The sequence below is a fragment of the Sebastes umbrosus genome, chromosome 20, assembly GCF_015220745.1.
Source record: "Sebastes umbrosus isolate fSebUmb1 chromosome 20, fSebUmb1.pri, whole genome shotgun sequence".
Taxonomy (NCBI): Eukaryota; Metazoa; Chordata; class Actinopteri; order Perciformes; family Sebastidae; genus Sebastes; species Sebastes umbrosus.
Window position 1 is genome coordinate 20,525,878 of NC_051288.1, and position 19,838 is coordinate 20,545,715.

At 40.1% G+C, this 19,838-nt stretch overlaps 1 protein-coding gene across 2 annotated transcripts in view; it reads left to right on the forward strand.

The window, feature by feature from the left end:
* Window positions 1–19,838, forward strand: part of wnk4a (WNK lysine deficient protein kinase 4a) — a 50,208-nt gene that overhangs the window by 5,865 nt on the left and 24,505 nt on the right. For both annotated transcript variants that reach the window (XM_037754857.1, XM_037754859.1), the window contains exons 3-5: window positions 16,045–16,217; window positions 16,553–16,773; window positions 18,266–18,423. In XM_037754857.1, the coding sequence (XP_037610785.1) occupies window positions 16,045–16,217; window positions 16,553–16,773; window positions 18,266–18,423 (552 nt within the window). The remainder of the gene's footprint in view (window positions 1–16,044; window positions 16,218–16,552; window positions 16,774–18,265; window positions 18,424–19,838) is intronic.

The window sequence follows — 19,838 nt, forward strand, 5'->3', positions numbered from 1 at the left end:
CATGGTCCAAGTGAAAGTTTCTTTTTTAGTTTTCCTTTGTTGTTGTTACTTTCCACGTGTTGTGTAAAAAATAGGATCAATTAGTCGCTACCACATCTCCAATTTGTCATCAATTCAGATAAAATACATATAGATAAATAGAATAATAAAGTGAAATAAAATGGCAGTTCAGGCCGATTTAATCACACATTTATTGAGAGCTTTAGAGCTTTAAAGACACGTGGCTGTAAGTTTAGAGCTGTTTCTAAAAGAAGCAATGCAAAGATAAAACCCTTCCCAGGTGGCAGCTACCTAGCAACCCTTCCCCCCACAGACCAACAGGTGACTCAGGTGCCATATAGGCAACATAAACTGGGCTTTGAAGGAAATGTAGAGCTGATCAAATATGGATGAGCCGTTGTTTGGTCTCCTCCCACTTCCATTCAATCTACACCGAGGCTAAAAGAGTTTACTGTAGGTACTTTGTTATTGCTGCTTGCACAAAACTGCATCAAATATGAATCACAAATAACAGCTCAGTCAGTGAGCTACTCAGTAACTGAAAGGAATGAGTGAACTGTAGCACATATCCTTGTTGGTGAGCCCCTTTTTTAAAGGTCATTTGTTGCACAATACCTGATCTTATTCAAGGGCAGATCCCAGCTAGTTTCCTCCAGCCTCCAGCAGACACTTTTATGCTCTCAAGTTTCATTTTTAAACCCAAACCAACACACGATCTTTAATCACGCTCTATATAAACTGCCTCACATGCTCTACTTCGCCACAGCCACCTGTATTTTCAGCACTATCAGTGTTTATGAGGGCCATGCTTAATGCAAGATCAGCTTGAGTGCGTTTAAAAATACCAATTAGCCAATTCCTTTGCTGCATAAATACAGACAGAGAGAATATTTTGGCTAATGAGGACACTTGTTTTGTGTTAACCCTTTCCTGCAACACATAAAACTCTGTACTGATACTGTCTCTAGTGTGGGTTGTTATTAATCAGTTGTTCATTGGTGCTGCTTGGTATAGATGGAGAGTTTCAGTGTAAAGAAGGTTGACTTTTAACTGAATCAAGTCTAGCATACATACAGTATCAGTTTAAACTGTACTCTACAAGTGAACTAGAGGCAGCAGCATGAACGTGGAAATTTGCTATAGAGACCAAAACCGTTTTTTGTACCAGTCTGTAAACGTGTTTATTTCTGCTGTAAGGTGGGGTATTTTAACATGGGGGTCTACGGGGATTGACTCGCTTTTGGAACCAGCCTCAAGTGGCCATTTGAAGAACTGCAGCTTTTGGCACTTCTGCGTTGGCTTCATTTTTCATCACCGGAGGTTGCCGCTTGGTGGCAGCTTGTGTTTGGATAGCATTTGAAGGAATAGTTCGACATTTTGGGAAATATATTTACTACTTCTTTGCTGAGCGTTAGATGAAAAGATTAATACCACTCTCTGTCTGTCTGCTAAATATGAAGCTACAGCCAGCAGTCAGTTAGCTCAGCTTAGCATAAAAACTCAGTCCAGGGAGAAACAGCTTGTCTGCCTATATCTACTGATTTCATAAAATGTTGTAATTTGATTTCTTTTGTTAAATTTCAAAAAAAGGTTTTGTAGAAAACATGTTTATATTAAGAGTTATATAAGAGTAAAAAAAAGCATAATTTTGGTGTCGACACTAGTATTGAAACATTTCAAATGATGCCCAGCCCTTGTCATCATTCGGTTTCAGTTTTGTCTGATAGTGTTAGTGCTTTAACGACTAAAGACACTGATTAGTATTTGATTAATCATTTCAGTAAGTTTTCAAATGAATCTTTGTCTGTTTTATAGTGCGGCCAGTGTATTATAAGCTTGTGGGGTATAATATTGCATTAAAATTCTAGCAATTAGTCATTTAATTGATGGCTCATGGCAGAAAATTCAATTAATACAATAGTGATAACTGATTAATTTGTTTCAGTCAAGCAAAAATGTCAAATAATAACGGTTCCAGCCTCTCAAATTTTAGTATTTGCTGTGTTGTTGTATATAATTGTTAATTATCTTTGGGTTTCGGACTGTTAGACAGACAAAAAAAGCAATTTGAAGACGTCACCTCGGGCTCTGGAAACTCATGACGGGACATATTAATCTATATTAAAAAAAATTAGTTTCAGCTCGACTCTGTATGTTTAAAAGTCTCAAAGAAAACAGAGTCACCTAAGGACAAAGTGAACGGAGGAGGAGGTGTGAAGGTGGAAGATTTGCATCCCCCCTGTTGTAGTAAGAGTTGGAACCATTACTGTAGTAAAAGTGTGCTCACTGGGTAGAAAGAACTGGAAGCTGCCCTGTTTGTGTTTTATAGCTCATATAATAGCCCCGGATTATATTAAAGCTGTAAAACCTCATTAACATCTCGCTCAAGTTTGTATATTCGGAGTTATGAGGTTAAACAACGAGGCATAAATCTAGTTCTCCGTTGCCTCTCTACGTCACGCTCTCGCCCGGGCCTCATACAGTGCTGGCTGTGTAACCTTTATCTGAAAGTGGCTAGTGTTCAGTGACATAACACAAGCTGTGGGCTTCCTATCAGTTCTACTGTAGCCAACATCAACACAGTCTTTCCTCGCAGGACCCACGGTGCAGCGAGATCCAGCTTATCAGGGCCTGCCAGTGTTCTCTGAGGAGAACGTGAAGGAGGCCCACGACGGCGGTCTAGATTTACACATGGCAGCACGTCACTTTGACGCGAGGGCTGTTTTTGTTTGTTTGCTTTAGCTCTGCGTAGTCTCGAGGGGAAGGCCGAAGGCTGTGTCACCTATAAAACATGTACTGTACTGAATGTGTACTCATTTGACGATTGTCCTGTAAGATACAGCTTGTCTGTATCATACAGTATGCACTCAGTGCTGAAGCTGTAGATAACAGTGTCTCATTGGCTGCTGTTGATAGTATGTTAGTGTCTTGTTTAGGGTGGAGGTGGATACTGTAGGTACAAGCTGGAGCAGCATGGTGGCTCTGTGTTCAGCATGGGGCTGTTTGGTGTGTTTGTACGTTTCTGTTGGAAACTAAATTGCTCGTAGTTATGAACTGCACCCTGCCTCTCACCTAATCCATGCTGGAGGGGGCTGCAGCCCTGCACAGTGACCCTTTACAGGATAAAACGGTTCAGAAAATAGATGTGTGGATGGTACAAACTTGTCAGATACTTTAAACATTTAAGAGAACTACATCTAGAAACCTTCAGGTTAGGGCTGCACAATATGAGGAAAATATGTAACATGTGATAACATTGAATATTACGATAACAATATTACTTGCGATAAAAAAAAATCTGTATTAAAGTAGGCCTGTGTATTGCCAAGAATCTGGCGATATGATACGTATCATGATACAGTGGTAATGATTCTATATATTGCGATACTGACAGTATTTGTGTTATTAGTTATTATTCAGTTTAAGTCAGAACATATTAATACAATAAGGCGTTTACAATAGCTTCTGTAATTTTTGATTAATAGAAAGCTAAACATATCTTAGATAAGCTATTAGTCAGGCTACCGAGTCATACAAACACAGTAATCTGACTTACTGTTTGTTTTTCTATTATGTTCAAGGCCTCAACAAACATCCAGAATATTCTGGAGAGAGAATATGTAAAGATATAATCGACTGAAAATGATCACAAGCTTCACCTGCCGCCTATAATTATAATGAGAGATCTAATTTTCATCTGTCAGCGGTACAACGCTTCTCAACGCGTAACTCTACCAAGTGGAAAAAAACAATTATAAACTGGTTCTGCCAGATGTAATGACTGAGCTATTGTACTTTTAGTGTGCTGCTGGCGACACATCTGTCTCTGCTGCTTTTATTGGGAACACCGTGGATCGATTGTTCATGTGAGAGATTTCAGCAAGTGGTTCCAGGTTTATTAAAAGTTTTCCAGCTTCAAGTAATAGTATTCTGGTGACCCATATATTATACAATCACTGGCTCTGCTTCATGTTTTTACAAGCTTGTTTCTTGACACCAGGCTCATCCTTTCAAGATAACATCAATATCCATTCCTCTAAAAGACTCTTTTGTGGCTCTGTCTTTTAAAGTAACACAGATACATATTTACTTGTTGAATATGTGTCTATGTCCTGGATACTCATATGTCATTCTCCTTTACTGGGACTTGCCCATAACCTTCAGATAACCCTCTGTCTATCAATGCATATTAAAACTATTCTTCATAAAGATGATTTCCAACACATTTAAGGCCTCTATACACAGTTTAATAACTGCAATCTTGCAGGTTAATTGCATGTCACATTGTGCGAGATGGGTCAATCATTTCTGTTGTGTCGATCGATTCATTTAGTAATCGACTAAGTTGACAACCAAAGACTTCACCAGATGTACACTTTGGAAAAACCTCTTCTCTCCACAGTGTTTCCAGTATTGACAGTGTGTGACTGTACAGCCGTTCCTTTAGAGGAAAACATGTAGTTTGGATCCTGGGGAGGCCCTGAGTCCTGCTTCCTAAACAAACCAAAGACCTCGAGTTTTAATAGCTGTTTGGGGCTCTGAAGCCATAGTTGGTAAGGGAAAAGATTGCTCCTCGGGGTCACCGCTGGTCATTTCTGAACTGACCATGTGTGTCGGAGCGTGCAGGACGGAGGTGTCGGGGGTTTAAATGTGCTCCACGTGAGTCCTGGGTTGAATGGTGTGTATACAGTAATGGCTCTACCTGTTTGGGCTCCGGCACGTTGCAATACCCATCAACAAACACTGTTTCTCAGTCAACAGAAAACATGAATTTGTGTTCCTCCCAGGCTGTCTTAGTTCACATTTATCTTCAACCTCTGTGGGTTTCTATAGTCACGTTCTTCCTCTAAAATATCCGTCATTTTGTGTCTTTTATTGAGCAACCAGTCCAGGATTCATAAATCTTTCATCCTGTTGCCTTCCTGTGACAGGGGCGCCGCTTGCATACCATCACTTCGTGAACTATATCCGGTCCTGGTTGCCAGTGGCACTTGATAGCACAACCTTGTTTGTCAGTGTAACACTATGCGACTGGCTGCACCCCTCTTACAGCCACAGTGGAGTACAAGTAGTCACCAGACATACAGTTTCAACATGTTTCATTTCAGTTTGACCTTCACAAAAACATCGATAGAAAATGTTTTTATTATTATTATTATTATTATAAAGTGACTTAAAGAATGTTTCAATTCTTTTCAGGTATTTCATGTAATATTCAAGGATTTTTATCAGCTTTATAAAAAACAATATTAAAAAAAGACAAAACCGCCCTGAGATGAAAGCACCTTTCCGGTTTGCTGGCTGTTGCAGAGCCTCGGGTCATAACAACCTCAAAGGGTTTTGCTCCAACGCTCTCCTGGTCATACCTCAGTTGCCAGCAAAGCTTAGCCTATATTGTCCTACTTGGAGTTCCCAGATGTGTGGAGCTTTCTGCATCAGGACAGATCAAACGGTGACAGCTTCAGTGACGTCCACACCAGTGCCTCCCAACCTGGAGGTCAAGATACAGTACATTTAAGGGGGGGCGTAAGATTAGATTAGATTTGTTTCAGTTTATAGGTACTGAGACAATGGAAATGTCATGTATGTGTACTATGCTTGTGACAATTAAAATAAAGTTTAGGTTTTTAAGTTTTTAAATGCAATTACAACAAAATGCAGAGATGATTACCAACTAAGAAAAAGAAAAAAAAGCATTTATCTACCAATTTCTGAAAAGAAACTAGAGCTGCAACGATTAGTCAATCAACAGAAAAATAATTGCCAGCTATTTTGATAATCAATTAATCGTTTAAGTATATTTTTAATGCAAAAATTGCAGGAATTGCTGTTTTCAGCCTCACAAATATAGAGATTCCCTGCTTTTCTCTGTTTTATATAATATTAAACTGAATATCTTTGGGTTTTGGACAAAACAAGACATCCAGAGACATCACATTGGACTTTTAGAAACTAGGATGGACCGTTTTCACTATTTTCTAACATTTTATAGACCAAATGATTAATCGATTAATCTAGAAAACAATCTGCAGATTAATCCATAATGAAAATAATCATTAGTTGTAGCCTTTTATGAAACCCTCAATAAAGTGGTTTGAAATAGGTAACTAATGTCTTTATTACTAATTTACAAGTACTGTACAGATCATTTATCTTTACCTAACCCTTTGGGTTGCCTGGTTTTGAAAAGCCCCTTTGGTTTATGTTAATCCTCCTCCAGCATGACACTTGCTTTGACTTCATCAAGAAAACATCCAATGGCCTTTTTGGCAACTTTATTTATTTTTATCAGTGAGTTACTAACATTTGTAACTGCAGATTTGATGACTTATTAGAATGTGAGAAAAAACACTAGCATTTATAGCTGCATTATGTCCAAATAAAATAATGTTTTCACTACCTGGCAACCCAAACATTGTTTGTATTAATGGCTTATAACTGAGCAATAAAGCATTAGCAACTGATTGATTAACCCACAATAAAGCCATTAGTTACAACTTTATGAAGAAGTGCAAAAATGTATTCCACAAAATGTTGTTTATTTTCAGACGTTTTCCTTCATTCTTGTGAAACAATTGATACTTATAGATTAGTTCTTCAGGCCTGCAGAAAATGATTGAACTTAAACAATCTGGAAGACAAAACGTTTGGGAACCATTGGCATAGATGTTCTCGTAATTGTATTCTGCTTTTCTTGTTTGGCAGAATCCACCTATGTGACACCCAAGTAGGCTTTAATGAACCATAAAAACAAGTATGTTACTGACGCCAGAAGATCTAAGGAGTCCGCCCAGGAGGCATGCAGCTTTAAAACTTGTCAGATCTGTATTGCCATGAACTTGTTGAGGCGTGTAGTAACAGTAGCCTGGATTATAATTACGCCTGAGGTAGTTCTTGTAATCAGATTGGAAGTTTAATGGTCTCATCCACTAACGTCAATGATTGGATGAAATCGGTGTTCTAATAAAGGTAATTGTGAAGCTGTTGGAACATTATGTTTCATTTTCAGATCGTAAAAAATGATTGACATCCTTTTTAGCATATTATATTTGATACAACCTTTGGAATGGCTCATTCTAAGGAGTTCAAAAGAGCAAAAATAATGACAATAAAATATATATATAGTCACATATTTATGATTACAATAGCAGAAACTGATCAGAAAGGATGTAAAGATGAACGCACACAGATAATTGTTTGTGTTTGCCACGGTTGCCTGGCCGCTGGACTCATTTTAATCAGGTTTAAGAGCCCACAGCTTCATCTTGGCCCTTTATAGCCGTCGGAGACGTAGCCGTGACGAAGCATGACAGGCTGTTATGTCCGCTGTGCCGGTGTACCTAACGAGAGGAACAAGAACAAGATGAGGAACAAGAATCTCATGTGATACATTACTTGTTTATTGAATTCTGACACAGCTGCTCCTTTAAAGCAGCAGTGGGTAGAAATGGAGCAAATGTGATTTTAAAAAGTATTTTTTATAAAACAGTCACTATATCCTGACAGTAGTGCATGAGACAGGTAATCTGTGTCCTCCAGTGCTATTACCTAAACTTTGGTCATCAAAGAAAGCATGTCATTGTGCCTGTTAGATTGGACGACCCATAACTGGAGCTGTATCCTCCCGGCATCTTGTGATCTTTCTGTGGTTCGCTGAAGAGTACAAAGTGTTTGTTGCCTTCGCACTCTACTCTTCAAATGCCATTACACTGAGAGAACCGCCCATGTACTCTCTCTTCCAGCATTTCAAAGCTTACTTCCCCTTTGCAGGGTTATTTGATCAGATTGGAGCACGTGTGTCCTCTCGTCTCCGTTTAACTTTGACCTGAGGTCAGCTGAAAAGTGTCACAGGTCAAACTGTTCTTCAGACTGCGTACACACCACCAACGTTGAGCGTTAAAGTCACAAAGGGGGCTTTGTTTAAGATGAATTATTGTCTGTCAGCCTGGGTAATTCCCCTATACGTACATCTTACATATGGAGGTGCTGACATTTCAGCTATTGCAGTTCACAATTTAAGCCTTTAATGAACATCTATAAGCAACTGTAGAATAATTCCTTTCTGTTATCACAAGCTTCCATGTCAAGCGCAACAAAAGACAATGATATAGAGCTTATAGAGCGCCACAGGAATGAGTCCTAAGACACGGAAATGAGTAAGCATTTTAGCACCTCCGGCTCCCTCGGCTGGAAGTCAATGGGTTTTTAGTTAGATGTCTGAATTAGGTCTGTGGTTAACACGACATGTTCTACGACATAAAATACATCAAATACCCCACTCGGCCCACCTTTTACGTGTCTTAAAAAAGGCGGTTGCTAACAAGTGGCTAAATTAGACTACTAAATGTCATCCCGCCGACTCGTCCGCCTTTACAGCCTCATTGTGTATACTCGCACTCATGCGACCGTGGTGTAGGTGGTTTGAAGCCTAACGTTAGCTTTCTACTTCTGGCGACTGCATTCACACTTCAAAAATCATAAAAGTGGTGTTCATTTGTGAAGATTATCTAGCTGAACAAACCTTTGTGTAAGTATCATAAACGTTTGTTTACCACAGAGTTTATTTTCTGCAATAATCCGAAACCCAATGGAAAAATCCAACGAGGGAAACAGGGCGATGCTAACTTCTTTGTTGTCCTACAAAAATACGTCATCCCTGGAGCGCTCTATGGATGAGAAGTAATGGGGTGGATCGGGTAGCGTGCAAGGAAAAGTTACCAGTTATTGTTATTTCGTAGTGCAAATCTCAGCTTGAAAGGGAAGAGGATTATTTAAGAAGGGAGGTCTTAACGGACTGTTCTGTGAGCACAGAGCAGTTTACAGAAGAATGTTAACTGAGGTTTTAGTGAGTCACTAAAAGCAAAGAGACCTTAAGAATACCAAAGTAAACACACTAAAGATAAAAGATCTCCTGGCTCTCTAACTAGGTGATGCAATACTTTCTGAGGCAACTCCTACTGTACAGTACAGAGGACAGCCTTGTACTTGTGCAAATATATATTAAAGCTAGACCGATAAATCGACCAGGTCGATATGAGTTTACTGCATATATCGATATCATTGTATATGCCGGCCAGTAAGTAACAAGAAATTGCAGGACAAATATGCAGAAATAGTAAAATGCTTGGGGTACATAGTTTGTTCTCAGAGAAAGTACATTTTTTTTCAACTAAAATGTACCACACAAGTGTATTTTGGCCACAATTTTAATTATTTCAATGTTATGTGTTCGTGGTAAAAAAAACTAAAAATATATAATGTATGTTGATGTTTTATTTAATTTAATTTAATTTAATTTAATTTAATTTAATTTAATTTAATTTAATTTAATTTTATTTTATTTTATTTTATTTTATTTTATTTTATTTTTATTTATCCAGGATGGTCCCATTGTGATTTCAAGTCTCTTTTCCAAGCCGTCCTGGCCAAGACGGCTCCCAAATATCTCCCAAATATCAATATCGGCCTCAAAAATCCAGTATGGGTCGACTCGGGCTGTAAAGTATATTCCTATCTAGAAAAAGTATCTAAACCAGATGGAAAAAAGATCTGCTCGACAGGCCGCTTTTCACTGAGATAGTGTAATCCTGCATCTAGGTCTGTCCTACTCGTGTAGGTAATTAGCCGGGCGCCACAAGTCGGGTCAGGTTGTCGGTGTGAGAGCGGCAGTCAGAGGCTGGTTTGAGTCCTCAATCCTGATGAGATTAATGGCTAACCTCCCTCTGCCCGCTCCATTTACAGAACATGCCAAGGTTTCTCTTGGAAAGAGCACAGAGCCACCTCAGTTCTCACCTGCAAACATCTAAATGCAGCACTGTGCCAGTGTAAGCGCCTACGTGCGTGTTTATACAGAGCGTGTGTCAGTCAGGATGGGCATGTCAGTCTTCGAGGCATGAGGTCAGACTGTTTTTTTTTTCCCCTCTTTACCTTTGACCTCAATCCCAGATCTTGGCGAGCCGGTTGTCACCGCCTCTGAAGACGTTGCAGGTTCTCTCCTGCCGGCTCTGTCGTCATAAGGTCTCTGTGAGCTCTGGTCTTTATCTGCAGAGCTCCTCACTGTCAACATCTGGACTGGAGTTACGGCCTGTTAACTTTCAATAATAAGTTAATGACAGGAAGAAGAGGGGAGGGCTAACATTTTTACTCCCTGAAAGGGTTCAACCTGAGGTCAAGGCAGATGGAAAACTATGTCAGATTGATCTGATTATTTCTGGAATTACACAAAAAGTTATGACTCGTTCTTTGACAAACATATTCTATAGATCCCGTACTGTCTAGCTACTATTAACAGCTGCTTTTCTAGGGCGACAGCTAATATCTGTTTTCACGATCAAGTCCTTTTTACCTAATTTTTTTCAATTGATCGATTAATTTAGTCTATAAAATGTCAGAAAATAGCGATAAATGGCTATTACAGTTTCCCAGAACCCTTTATTTGACTTAAAGGATCAAGCTAGCAATATTGAATATATTTCTAATTGTCAACAAATCCCATGAAAAGACCGTAGTCAACAATGTTGATGTTTAAAGTCTGATATATCGTATTCCTCTGAGTAGAGCTGCAATGATTAATCGATTAGTTGTCAACTATTAAATTAATCGCCAACTATTTTGATAATCGATGAATCGGTTTGAGTAATTTTTTAAGGGAAAAAAAAATCAAAATTCTCTGATTCCAGCTTCTTAAATGTGAATATTTTCTGGTTTCTTTACTCCTCTATATCAGTAAACTGAATATCTTTGAGTTGTGGACAAAACAAGATATTTGAGGACATCATCTTGAGCTCTGGGAAACACTGATCGTCATTTTTTTTACTATTTTCTGACATTTAATAGACCAAATAACTAATCGATTAAAAGAGAAAATAATCGACAATGAAGATAATTGTTAGTTGCAGCCCTACCTCTGAGCCACAGAGCTCAAAACGCACAAATGAGCCACACTGTTGCACTGGGTGACCTGTTAGATCATTACAACAAACTTGGGCACTGTACTGTAGTTTATTTTGAGTTAATCCTTCATACCGCCGTCGCGCTGACGTACAGTATAAAAACTAACTAGATCACCAAATGTGTGTTAATCCACGGCTGAAAATAGTCCCCAACAAATGCGCTATTTCCTCCTGTTTGAGAACTACTACTATACTCATCTTCTTCTTCTTACTATTACTACATATTTGTGACCTGTTGTTAAAGATGTATGTCTTCAGTTGGAGCAAATTGAGTTGGGATGGGGAAACTATTTAGAGATGGACTTATATATTGTTGGTTTTGGAGTTTTCATGGGATTAGATTCTCTACTTAACATGGTTTTGAATGCAGATCCAAGTATTCAAGACATGGATATGAAAAACTGCTCTGAAACCCCAGCTTCTAACCCTTAACACACATCCCTGCGGGCTATAAGTGGTATGAGTGAATCCATTTTTTCACTTGGCCTACTTTTCTCTCCGTGTTTAGTCAAGGTTCCTACAGATGCCACAGTCTGTCCTCACTGACTGGATGCTCCGCAAACCTTGGTCTAGACTTCCTGTATGTGTTTGAGCGTTCATTCCCGTATTTAAGACCCCACAGTGTACACCACCTGGTGTTGGCTGACATGTCGTGTCCATGTCCTGGTTGTCATAATAGGGGCGCTGACAGGGACTTCTTAATACCAGTGGCTCCTCGACCATCAACACTGCTTATGTAACTCCACTTATGTGGCAACAAGCCCAAATACTTCCAGCTATTGCAGACCCCCGACTCAACATGCACACCTCCCAGCAGCAGCAGCAGCTAAGAATAAAATATCCAGCTGGAAGAGACGACAGTATATATGAGAAAACCTTTAGCAGAGGCTCATTCACAGACCTCTTAAACTTTTTATGGATGTACTCGCTTGTCTTTTCAAAACGGAGATGGTTTGTTTTTGTGGCTCCCCCCCCCTGCATCGCTTTCTCCAGTGTTGCGCAATGTTTTTTTGGCCTCGTTTTTCAAAGAGGGGAGGGGGGGAAGAGAGAGCGGTGGTGGAAATTAGATGCAGTCAAATATCCCATGGAAAAGTTATATAGATAATAATAATATAATATTAAACTTTATTTATATAGCACTTTTCAAAACGGCAGTCAGCCAAAGTGCTTCACAGTTAATAATTAAAATGCAAGATGGAAGAAAATACTCAACAATACAAGTAATATAACAAACAAAACAGAATTAAAAGAGCAATAAAAGCAAAGGATTTTCAAGCAACAAACACAATCTACATAAGTGATAGATAAAAGCACAGCTGTCAACAGATGATTCATTCTTGGGGAAATGCCACAGGGCCTCTGACTAAAGATAGATATCATTAAGCTTAACACTCTATAGTTATCTGTAATAATGAAAGAAATAATCTAGACTGATTAATTGGTCATGATGTGAAAACAATCTCATTCAAACTGAAGTGTTTGCTGTGTGGTTGGTTTTTCATTTCTGCTATTAGTCACATCTTAAGTGTGTGTTTTTACTGGGAAGAGGCGCCATGTTACCCTGAAATTAGCCGGCACCAATAACAATAAAATCACATAACAGCATGGCAGTGTTAACACAGCTTGTACGTGTGCTTTGTTGTTTCCATCTGTACGTAATAGTCCGCCTCATTTTCCACTTCATTGGCATTTTAAATGAACAATTCCTCCCTTTTTTTGGACGGCTTTTTGATGAGTCACATGAAATGATCTCCAGTTTCTTCAACAGCTCACATTTTTGCCACAGCAGGACTTTTTGGTCCAAGAGCTCATCTGAAATTGCCAAACGTCGTCTGCATTTTGCATTTTAGTATTTTTGCGATCCAGCATGCCAAGCTCTAGAAAGTCCTGCGGTTTTGGAAGTGTCAGTGTCCAAGTGGCTCGGCCGCGTGCCACAGCTAATGCATGTTACACACTGACTGTGCTGCAAACCGCCGCTGCACAGGCGACTGTCCACAGGAGACAAAGCTTGCCACACAGGGGTCTGGTGTTATCGCGCTTAGATACATAAATATCCAGATGCTCCTAAACCCACTGACTCACGCACAAACTGCACACGCACACTCTTACATTCACGCCATAATTTGTGTCAAATTGCGTGTGTTTTTTGGGATACAGTGATTCTAAAGCGCGAATAAACCTCAATGTCCACGTCTGGACAGGAAAGCAAAGGTGCTTTAAGGACGGGTCCATTATTTTTTGTTTTTAGTTTTTTATATCATTCTGTAGCTTCCCAGTGGCGTTCCTTATATATTCAAATCCAAACAATTTTGGTCAAAGTATGTATGTTTTAGCGTCAAAATCGTATTTTCCCAAGCCCTTCTAAAAACGTTTTCTCACGCGACCTGACGTTGGTTTCTGCATGATGACGCTGCATACAGTACATATACAGTATATATACAGTACATCCTTGGGGATACATCCAGGAGTACCACCACGGACGCTAAGCAATGTACTGCTGTGTGGACGCCATGTTATTTCGGATCCGAAAGTCACACAATAACACAAACAAACAAAATAACCGATCGATGCAGCGGTAGACCAGCAACTCCCGTGTTCTGCGAGGTAAAACTACTGTTTTTGTGAATGGAGTGTGGTGGCTTTGAAGACAGCAATATAACGGCTTCAGTTCCCCGTCGAAAAGGGCTGTCTGACGGCAAGGTAAAGCGATGAAAATATTCTAAATATTGCATACACTTAAACTGATATTGATTGTTTTTTTTAGGTGATTAAAATACGTTTTTCTGATGCTCTCGTCCACAGCCGCTTTACCTCGCCATCAGACAGCCTTTTCCGACGGGTAACTGAAAAGAACCCAGAAGGACCTGCCCTTTAAAACTCGACTGAGTGTGAGAAGCACAAATTAGATTAAAGTTGAACTGGCTTATTCATAAGATGCATGAACATTTGTGTGATCTAATAGTCTTTTTGAGCCCTAACGACATTTGTAAACACGTTATAGTCATTACTTTAAGATGTTTTTCTTTCATGAAAACCACTTAGTAGTTCTGGCAGAAGTCTTGCGTATGAGGAATAAGCTGTAGCTTGTGCTCACATCATGAACTGATCCACCTAAAAGCAAACCACTTGTCCAGAAGTCGCCTCCGTGTCTTGCTCTTGAGCACAGGCCCTCATGTTTGAGTTGCTGGTGTAATATGACAGCTTGACAGTTGACTGACGCAGGTAAAAGGGCTCTTGCGTTGTGTGACTTCAGACAGGGCCGGGCTTCAAGCAGTCTGATTGATGCGGCAGCTTAGCATCAGCAGAAGCACCACCTCTTCACTCACTGGGAAAAAGCAGAGAGGAAAGAGAGAGAGAGAGAGAGAGAGAGAGTGGCGGTCAAGTTGATTGTAAGCATAAACATATGCAGAGCATTTTTCCCAGAAATCTGCTTCAATGCAGGATTCATGGACCTGAAGTCTCCCAGGAGTTTTTTCCACTAACCACCCACCGCAGGCAGAATTACTCCAACAGCAGCTAAATTGGGCCATTCATCCTAGAGGAAGCACAAAAATGTCTTTGTTCGTCCAGCGTGATTGCAGTGTTTGGTTCAGTTTTACGTGGATTTCGGAAACCTCATCCTGAAATGTGTAGAGTAAGAGCTCCCCTTACTGGAAAATAAATGTGATTATGTAACTGGAGGGTCGCCCAGATGGATGGACCTGTGGTTTCCAGTCCCGCAGCGAGCTCATTAGTTAAAGTAACAGTGATTTATCAAATTGGTCCCGTGTATTCGCACGCTGTGTTTATTGCTACCTAGTTACGTAACGCCGACAAGACCAGAGATCTCTACAACTCAGCTGTCAACACAACTGCACATTTATGGTTTACAAAACAATCACACCTCAAGGTCCATTTAGTGTAGCTTTCAATCATATCACATGGCCTTCATCGGCAGATGCAGTTTGTCCAGTTCTCATTAAATTGTTTGAACGTCTTTAAGGAATTCTCGTTCATATTGTCTTAAAAGTTTAACTTCAAAATTCATTCCTGACCTTGGAAAGAAAACAGTCTCACCTCAAGGTCAATTTATTTATTTATTTATTAGGTGTCCTGGAGTGTCTACATGCACAATTTTATCCTGGTGATGATCAGCTTTTTTGAGTATTTATGTGTTTGTGCATGTAAAATAATATTCTGGATAAATAAATAGTTTTTTTTATATGCAATTTTTGCTTTTTTACCGCACAAAAAAAACAAAAAACGAACAGACATGTCAGATTAAAACAAAATAAAACAAACTGCCAGCTCACAGAAAAAGTGCACATATGCATGTCAATCTGTATGATGACCGTAATGTCCACAAGTGGATTAAAGATCAGAAATAGAGTCCATGGAGCCAAGTGATGGTCGAGGAAAGACCAAGACGAAGGCTAGAAAACTGGAGTCCTGATGGATCAAATGCAATGCATACAAGTCTGATACAATTAGTTCCCAGGTTGACACCTTTCCCTCCTCAGGTTAGGGTCCCCAGATCTTAACAAACTTGGGATGGGCATTGAAAAGAGTATACCGAATCTCTTCCAGGTATAGACAATGAACCATGTCATTTAGACATTATTTAAAGCAAGCAGGGGAAACTCTCTTTTTGCTATGACCATACCAAACATGAGGCTTTTTTCTAATGCTAGTTGGAGCAACCCAATATCACATCTGTCAGGGATTAGCGGTCTGTTGCATACAGTATGTCGTTGTACAAAGAAAAAAAAGTCTTCCCAGAAACTCTTGAGCTTGGGGCAAGACCAGAAAAGATGAACTAGAATAAACCAAACCTGAATACGCTGGAGTACTCAGAAACTGGCATGTAAACACCTTCAACATGTTTCCGTGATAAACAATGTAATCATCAATCTACACGCTGGAATAAAAGTGGAAGTCTGACGATCTCTGCTTTTAGTACTGGTGATGAAAGCCAGCAGAGCACTAAATGCAGCTGTGTTGTGAGTTTCAAGCCCAGTTCCAGACCTCAGAATCACATATTTCTGTGATTGTCATGAAAAATGTTAAGTTCCTAGCATTCAATAACGCCATACTCTTATGATTTTCTCTGCAGACCCGTAAGCTGACCAAGGCGGAGCGACAGCGTTTCAGTGAGGAGGTGGACATGCTGAAGGGCCTGCAGCACCCGAACATCGTCCGCTTCCACGACTCCTGGAAGTCGTCGGTAAAAGGCCACAAGTGCATCCTCCTGGTGACTGAACTCATGACCTCAGGCACGCTCAAAACGTGAGTCTCCCCACCCAATTCAGTCCTTAAAGCAGTTAAAGTTCTTTGCTCTCTTTCTTTTTGTGAAGAAGGTGTTACGTTTCCCAAATGGCGGATATCTTTTTTTCCGTAGAAAAGAGGATATTTGTGTCATGTTTGACAGCTTGTCTTCTGCTTTGAAAGGATAAAAGGTGCAGGATAAAGAATAGCTCCACTTTGGATACAATGTTCTGGGAGGGGAATTCAGGAAACTCACTTTTAAACTTCCTCTTGGCTACCAAAATAAGACATTAATTATTTCTGGCACTGCATTCTTAAATATGGGGTGTTAAGTCTTGTCCTCTTTTTTGTTTTAGGTACTTGAAGAGGTTCAAGGAGATGAAGCTGAAGCTGCTGCAGCGCTGGAGTCGTCAGATCCTCAAAGGGCTTCACTTCCTGCACACGCGCTCTCCTCCCATCATCCACCGGGACCTCAAGTGTGACAACATCTTCATCACCGGCCCCATCGGCTCCGTCAAGATCGGAGATCTGGGGCTGGCCACTCTCAAAAGTGCCTCTTTTGCCAAAAGTGTCATTGGTAAGTGTAAATTTGGTGCAAATGTCTTCTTACGCTGATATCAGAAATAAATTGCATCTATAAAACCATAAGACTCTTTAGAAATGAGCTAAAACATGCAAAAGGCCACTAATCTTGAATCGTAGAGGGACTGCAATGAAATTAAGCCTTTGACTCAATTCTTAAATGCTTCTTATTTTGCTTAAGAGTCTTCCACTTTCTCCTGCTCCTGTTTCCTGTTTCACCTGCACACAGGCAACCCAAACCACACCATATGTGCCTCTGTTTGAATTCCTGCTTGCATCTTTAATCACGGCATTAATTACTCAAATGGCTTTTAAAGGCCGTGGGAACTACATCAAGTAAATGCAGGGAGTGTCAAAGACTTGTTGTCACTTGAGTCATGTTGAAAGTGACACTTGATGAGTTTAATTCACCACCAAATCAAACACTTTATGTTTAATTAATATATAAAAAGGATGTTTTTCCGTAATTTTTCGCATGTTTTTGGACATTTTGATTGTTCACTTTGCTTTGCGGCACGCAATTTAATTGAAATTTTATACATAAACACGCTACCTGAAAGTATGTTGATGTTTATACATACAGCAGGTGAACATACTGGAGCATTTTAGCTGCTTAAAGGTTCAGTGTGTAGGATTTGGCGGCATTTAGCGGTGAGGTTGCAGATTGCAACCAACTGAAACTTCTCCCGTGTGCCAAGCGTGTAGGAGATCTACAGTGGCTGACGCAAAAACGCGATTGTCCTTCTCTAGAGGCAGCATTTGATTTGTCCGTTCTGGGCTACTGTAGAAACATTGTGGCCGGTTCCGTGAAGAGGACCCGCTCCCTATGTAGATATAAACAGCTCACTCTAAGCTAACGAAAACACAACGTGATTATACACTAAAGAAAACATACTTATTAATATTATATTCCATTTCTGCCAATAGTTCCCCCTTAATGTTACACGCTGGTCCTTTAATAGTCAGATATTTCCCTCAGGAGTTGGTGGAGACCAAAACAGAGCTAAAAGGAGAGTGAATATTGGATTTCATTCATTAGTTGGTTGGGAACACGACTCTAAATTGATGCTCATGTTGCTCCGCGTCTGCTGTATGTGTACATAAGCAACTGTTTGCTAACATGTTAACCATGTCAGGTTTATAAGACGATAATACCGGTGTGTCAGTGTTGTCTTTACAGCTTGTTATCCGTCCCCACGTGGCCAAAATATCAATAAATGCAGGTTTAAGGTTTATTTGTATACTCTGCAATGCATTGTGTTTTACAACAAGACGTTATTTTTGAAAATTACCAAAAAGAGAAGAGTCTTATCTATCAAAGCATATATTACATGTTTATACTTATGTAGCTTTTAGTAGTACTAGCAGTCCGTGAAAGTTTTACATGGTGCTCTTGTCCTATGGGTGGAGCATTGGCTGGCAGCAGGTTAATTTTGTATGTGCAGTTGGTAGTACTGGAATAACTGTTGACCTCTGAACCCTGACAGGAACACCAGAGTTCATGGCCCCAGAGATGTACGAGGAGAAGTACGACGAAGCGGTGGACGTCTACGCCTTTGGAATGTGCATCCTGGAGATGGCCACCTCTGAGTACCCGTACTCCGAGTGCCAAAACGCCGCCCAGATCTACCGCAAAGTCACCAGTGTGAGTAAAGGGAAGGAGGGAGGACCACCTAGTTTTTTTTAACCCGTATTTTAGAATAATTGTCCACATGTGTTTCGTCCACGTGCTCAACTTTAACCAAACCGAGAGGATATCTTGTGTGTGTACGTCTGGATATCCTGAATCCTTGGAAAGAAGTGGGGCCCACATGGAATGAAAGCCTCGTTCTGTCTATTAAAGGCTCAGGATGTAGAACCGCTTTTTTCAGCCCCGCAATCATGACGCAGGGTCGCACATGTTTCACTCACTGATTGCCTGTATCTTTTACCAGTTCAAAGATCCTGTATCACTGGAATATTCCCTTCACCACGTAAAAGTGACCTATCGACACTGACGTTTGCACATTTTTGGAAACTGCTCAGAAACCCCCTTATTGTCAATCTACCTAGGAAAGCCATCCATCCTCTGAATGCTCTAGGTCTCTAGTTTGTGGTTGTAAAGTTCAGGTCGTCTACTGTAGTTAGCAATCCAACGGGTCTCAAAGATGCAGAAAAAAATATATTTTAAGAAAGTACAAATGTATTAGATGATGAAATCTTCATTCTTAGATATCTGTCTGAGGATGAAGAGGGCTTGAACTCCCCGCCCACTTACAGGAACCTAAACTGATGTTGCATTGAGATCATATCAGAAAGTTTTACGCAGAGAATTCTTTGGGACTTCTTATAAAAAAAGACCAGAAGCAGCGTATTGAGTTTTAAGAGCTACAACAGTGGCCCTAGGCTGCCATATTTCTAGAGTGCCAAGCACATCGATGACGCCACGGTGGGCAAAAGCAGGCGACGCCAGAATTATATGTTTTTGGAAATTGTGTCTCACTCTTTGCTCACACAAAGACGGCTGTTTCTTTCGTGCGTGTCACATATGCAAAGCAAACAGTGGCTGACGGAGGCTGGAAACTGAGAAAGCGACAATGCCAACAAATCGGAGCGGGTCTGGCTCCTCCGCTAACAAGACAACATAATAATGTTCCACGTGCACGTCGGAGAAGTTTACCCATGCAACAGGATTTAATAAAAATCCATTAGCAGTGCCTTTCAGGATTTGTTTATGTTTTATGTGAAGTACAGACGACATCTGTCAGTTTATTGGTTTAAAACATTAAACACTAAATGTTTCACTTATAGGACTTGTAGTTGAAGTCACTCGCCATTAAAGAGGCCTAGAGTAAGAAATATAGCTTGACATATAAAAGCAGAACATATACAAATAGTGTAAAGTTCTTGGAATTTTTTTTCCCATGTGGTTGGTCACAACTGTCTGCAGACTTTCCTTGGCCTTGTTCGTAATATGTTTTTAATTTCACATCAAATAGATAGATTGATAAGGAAATAAATGCCTACAGACGGTGGATAAATGCCTTCTCGTATGCATTACATGGCCAGTACCATGGGCTT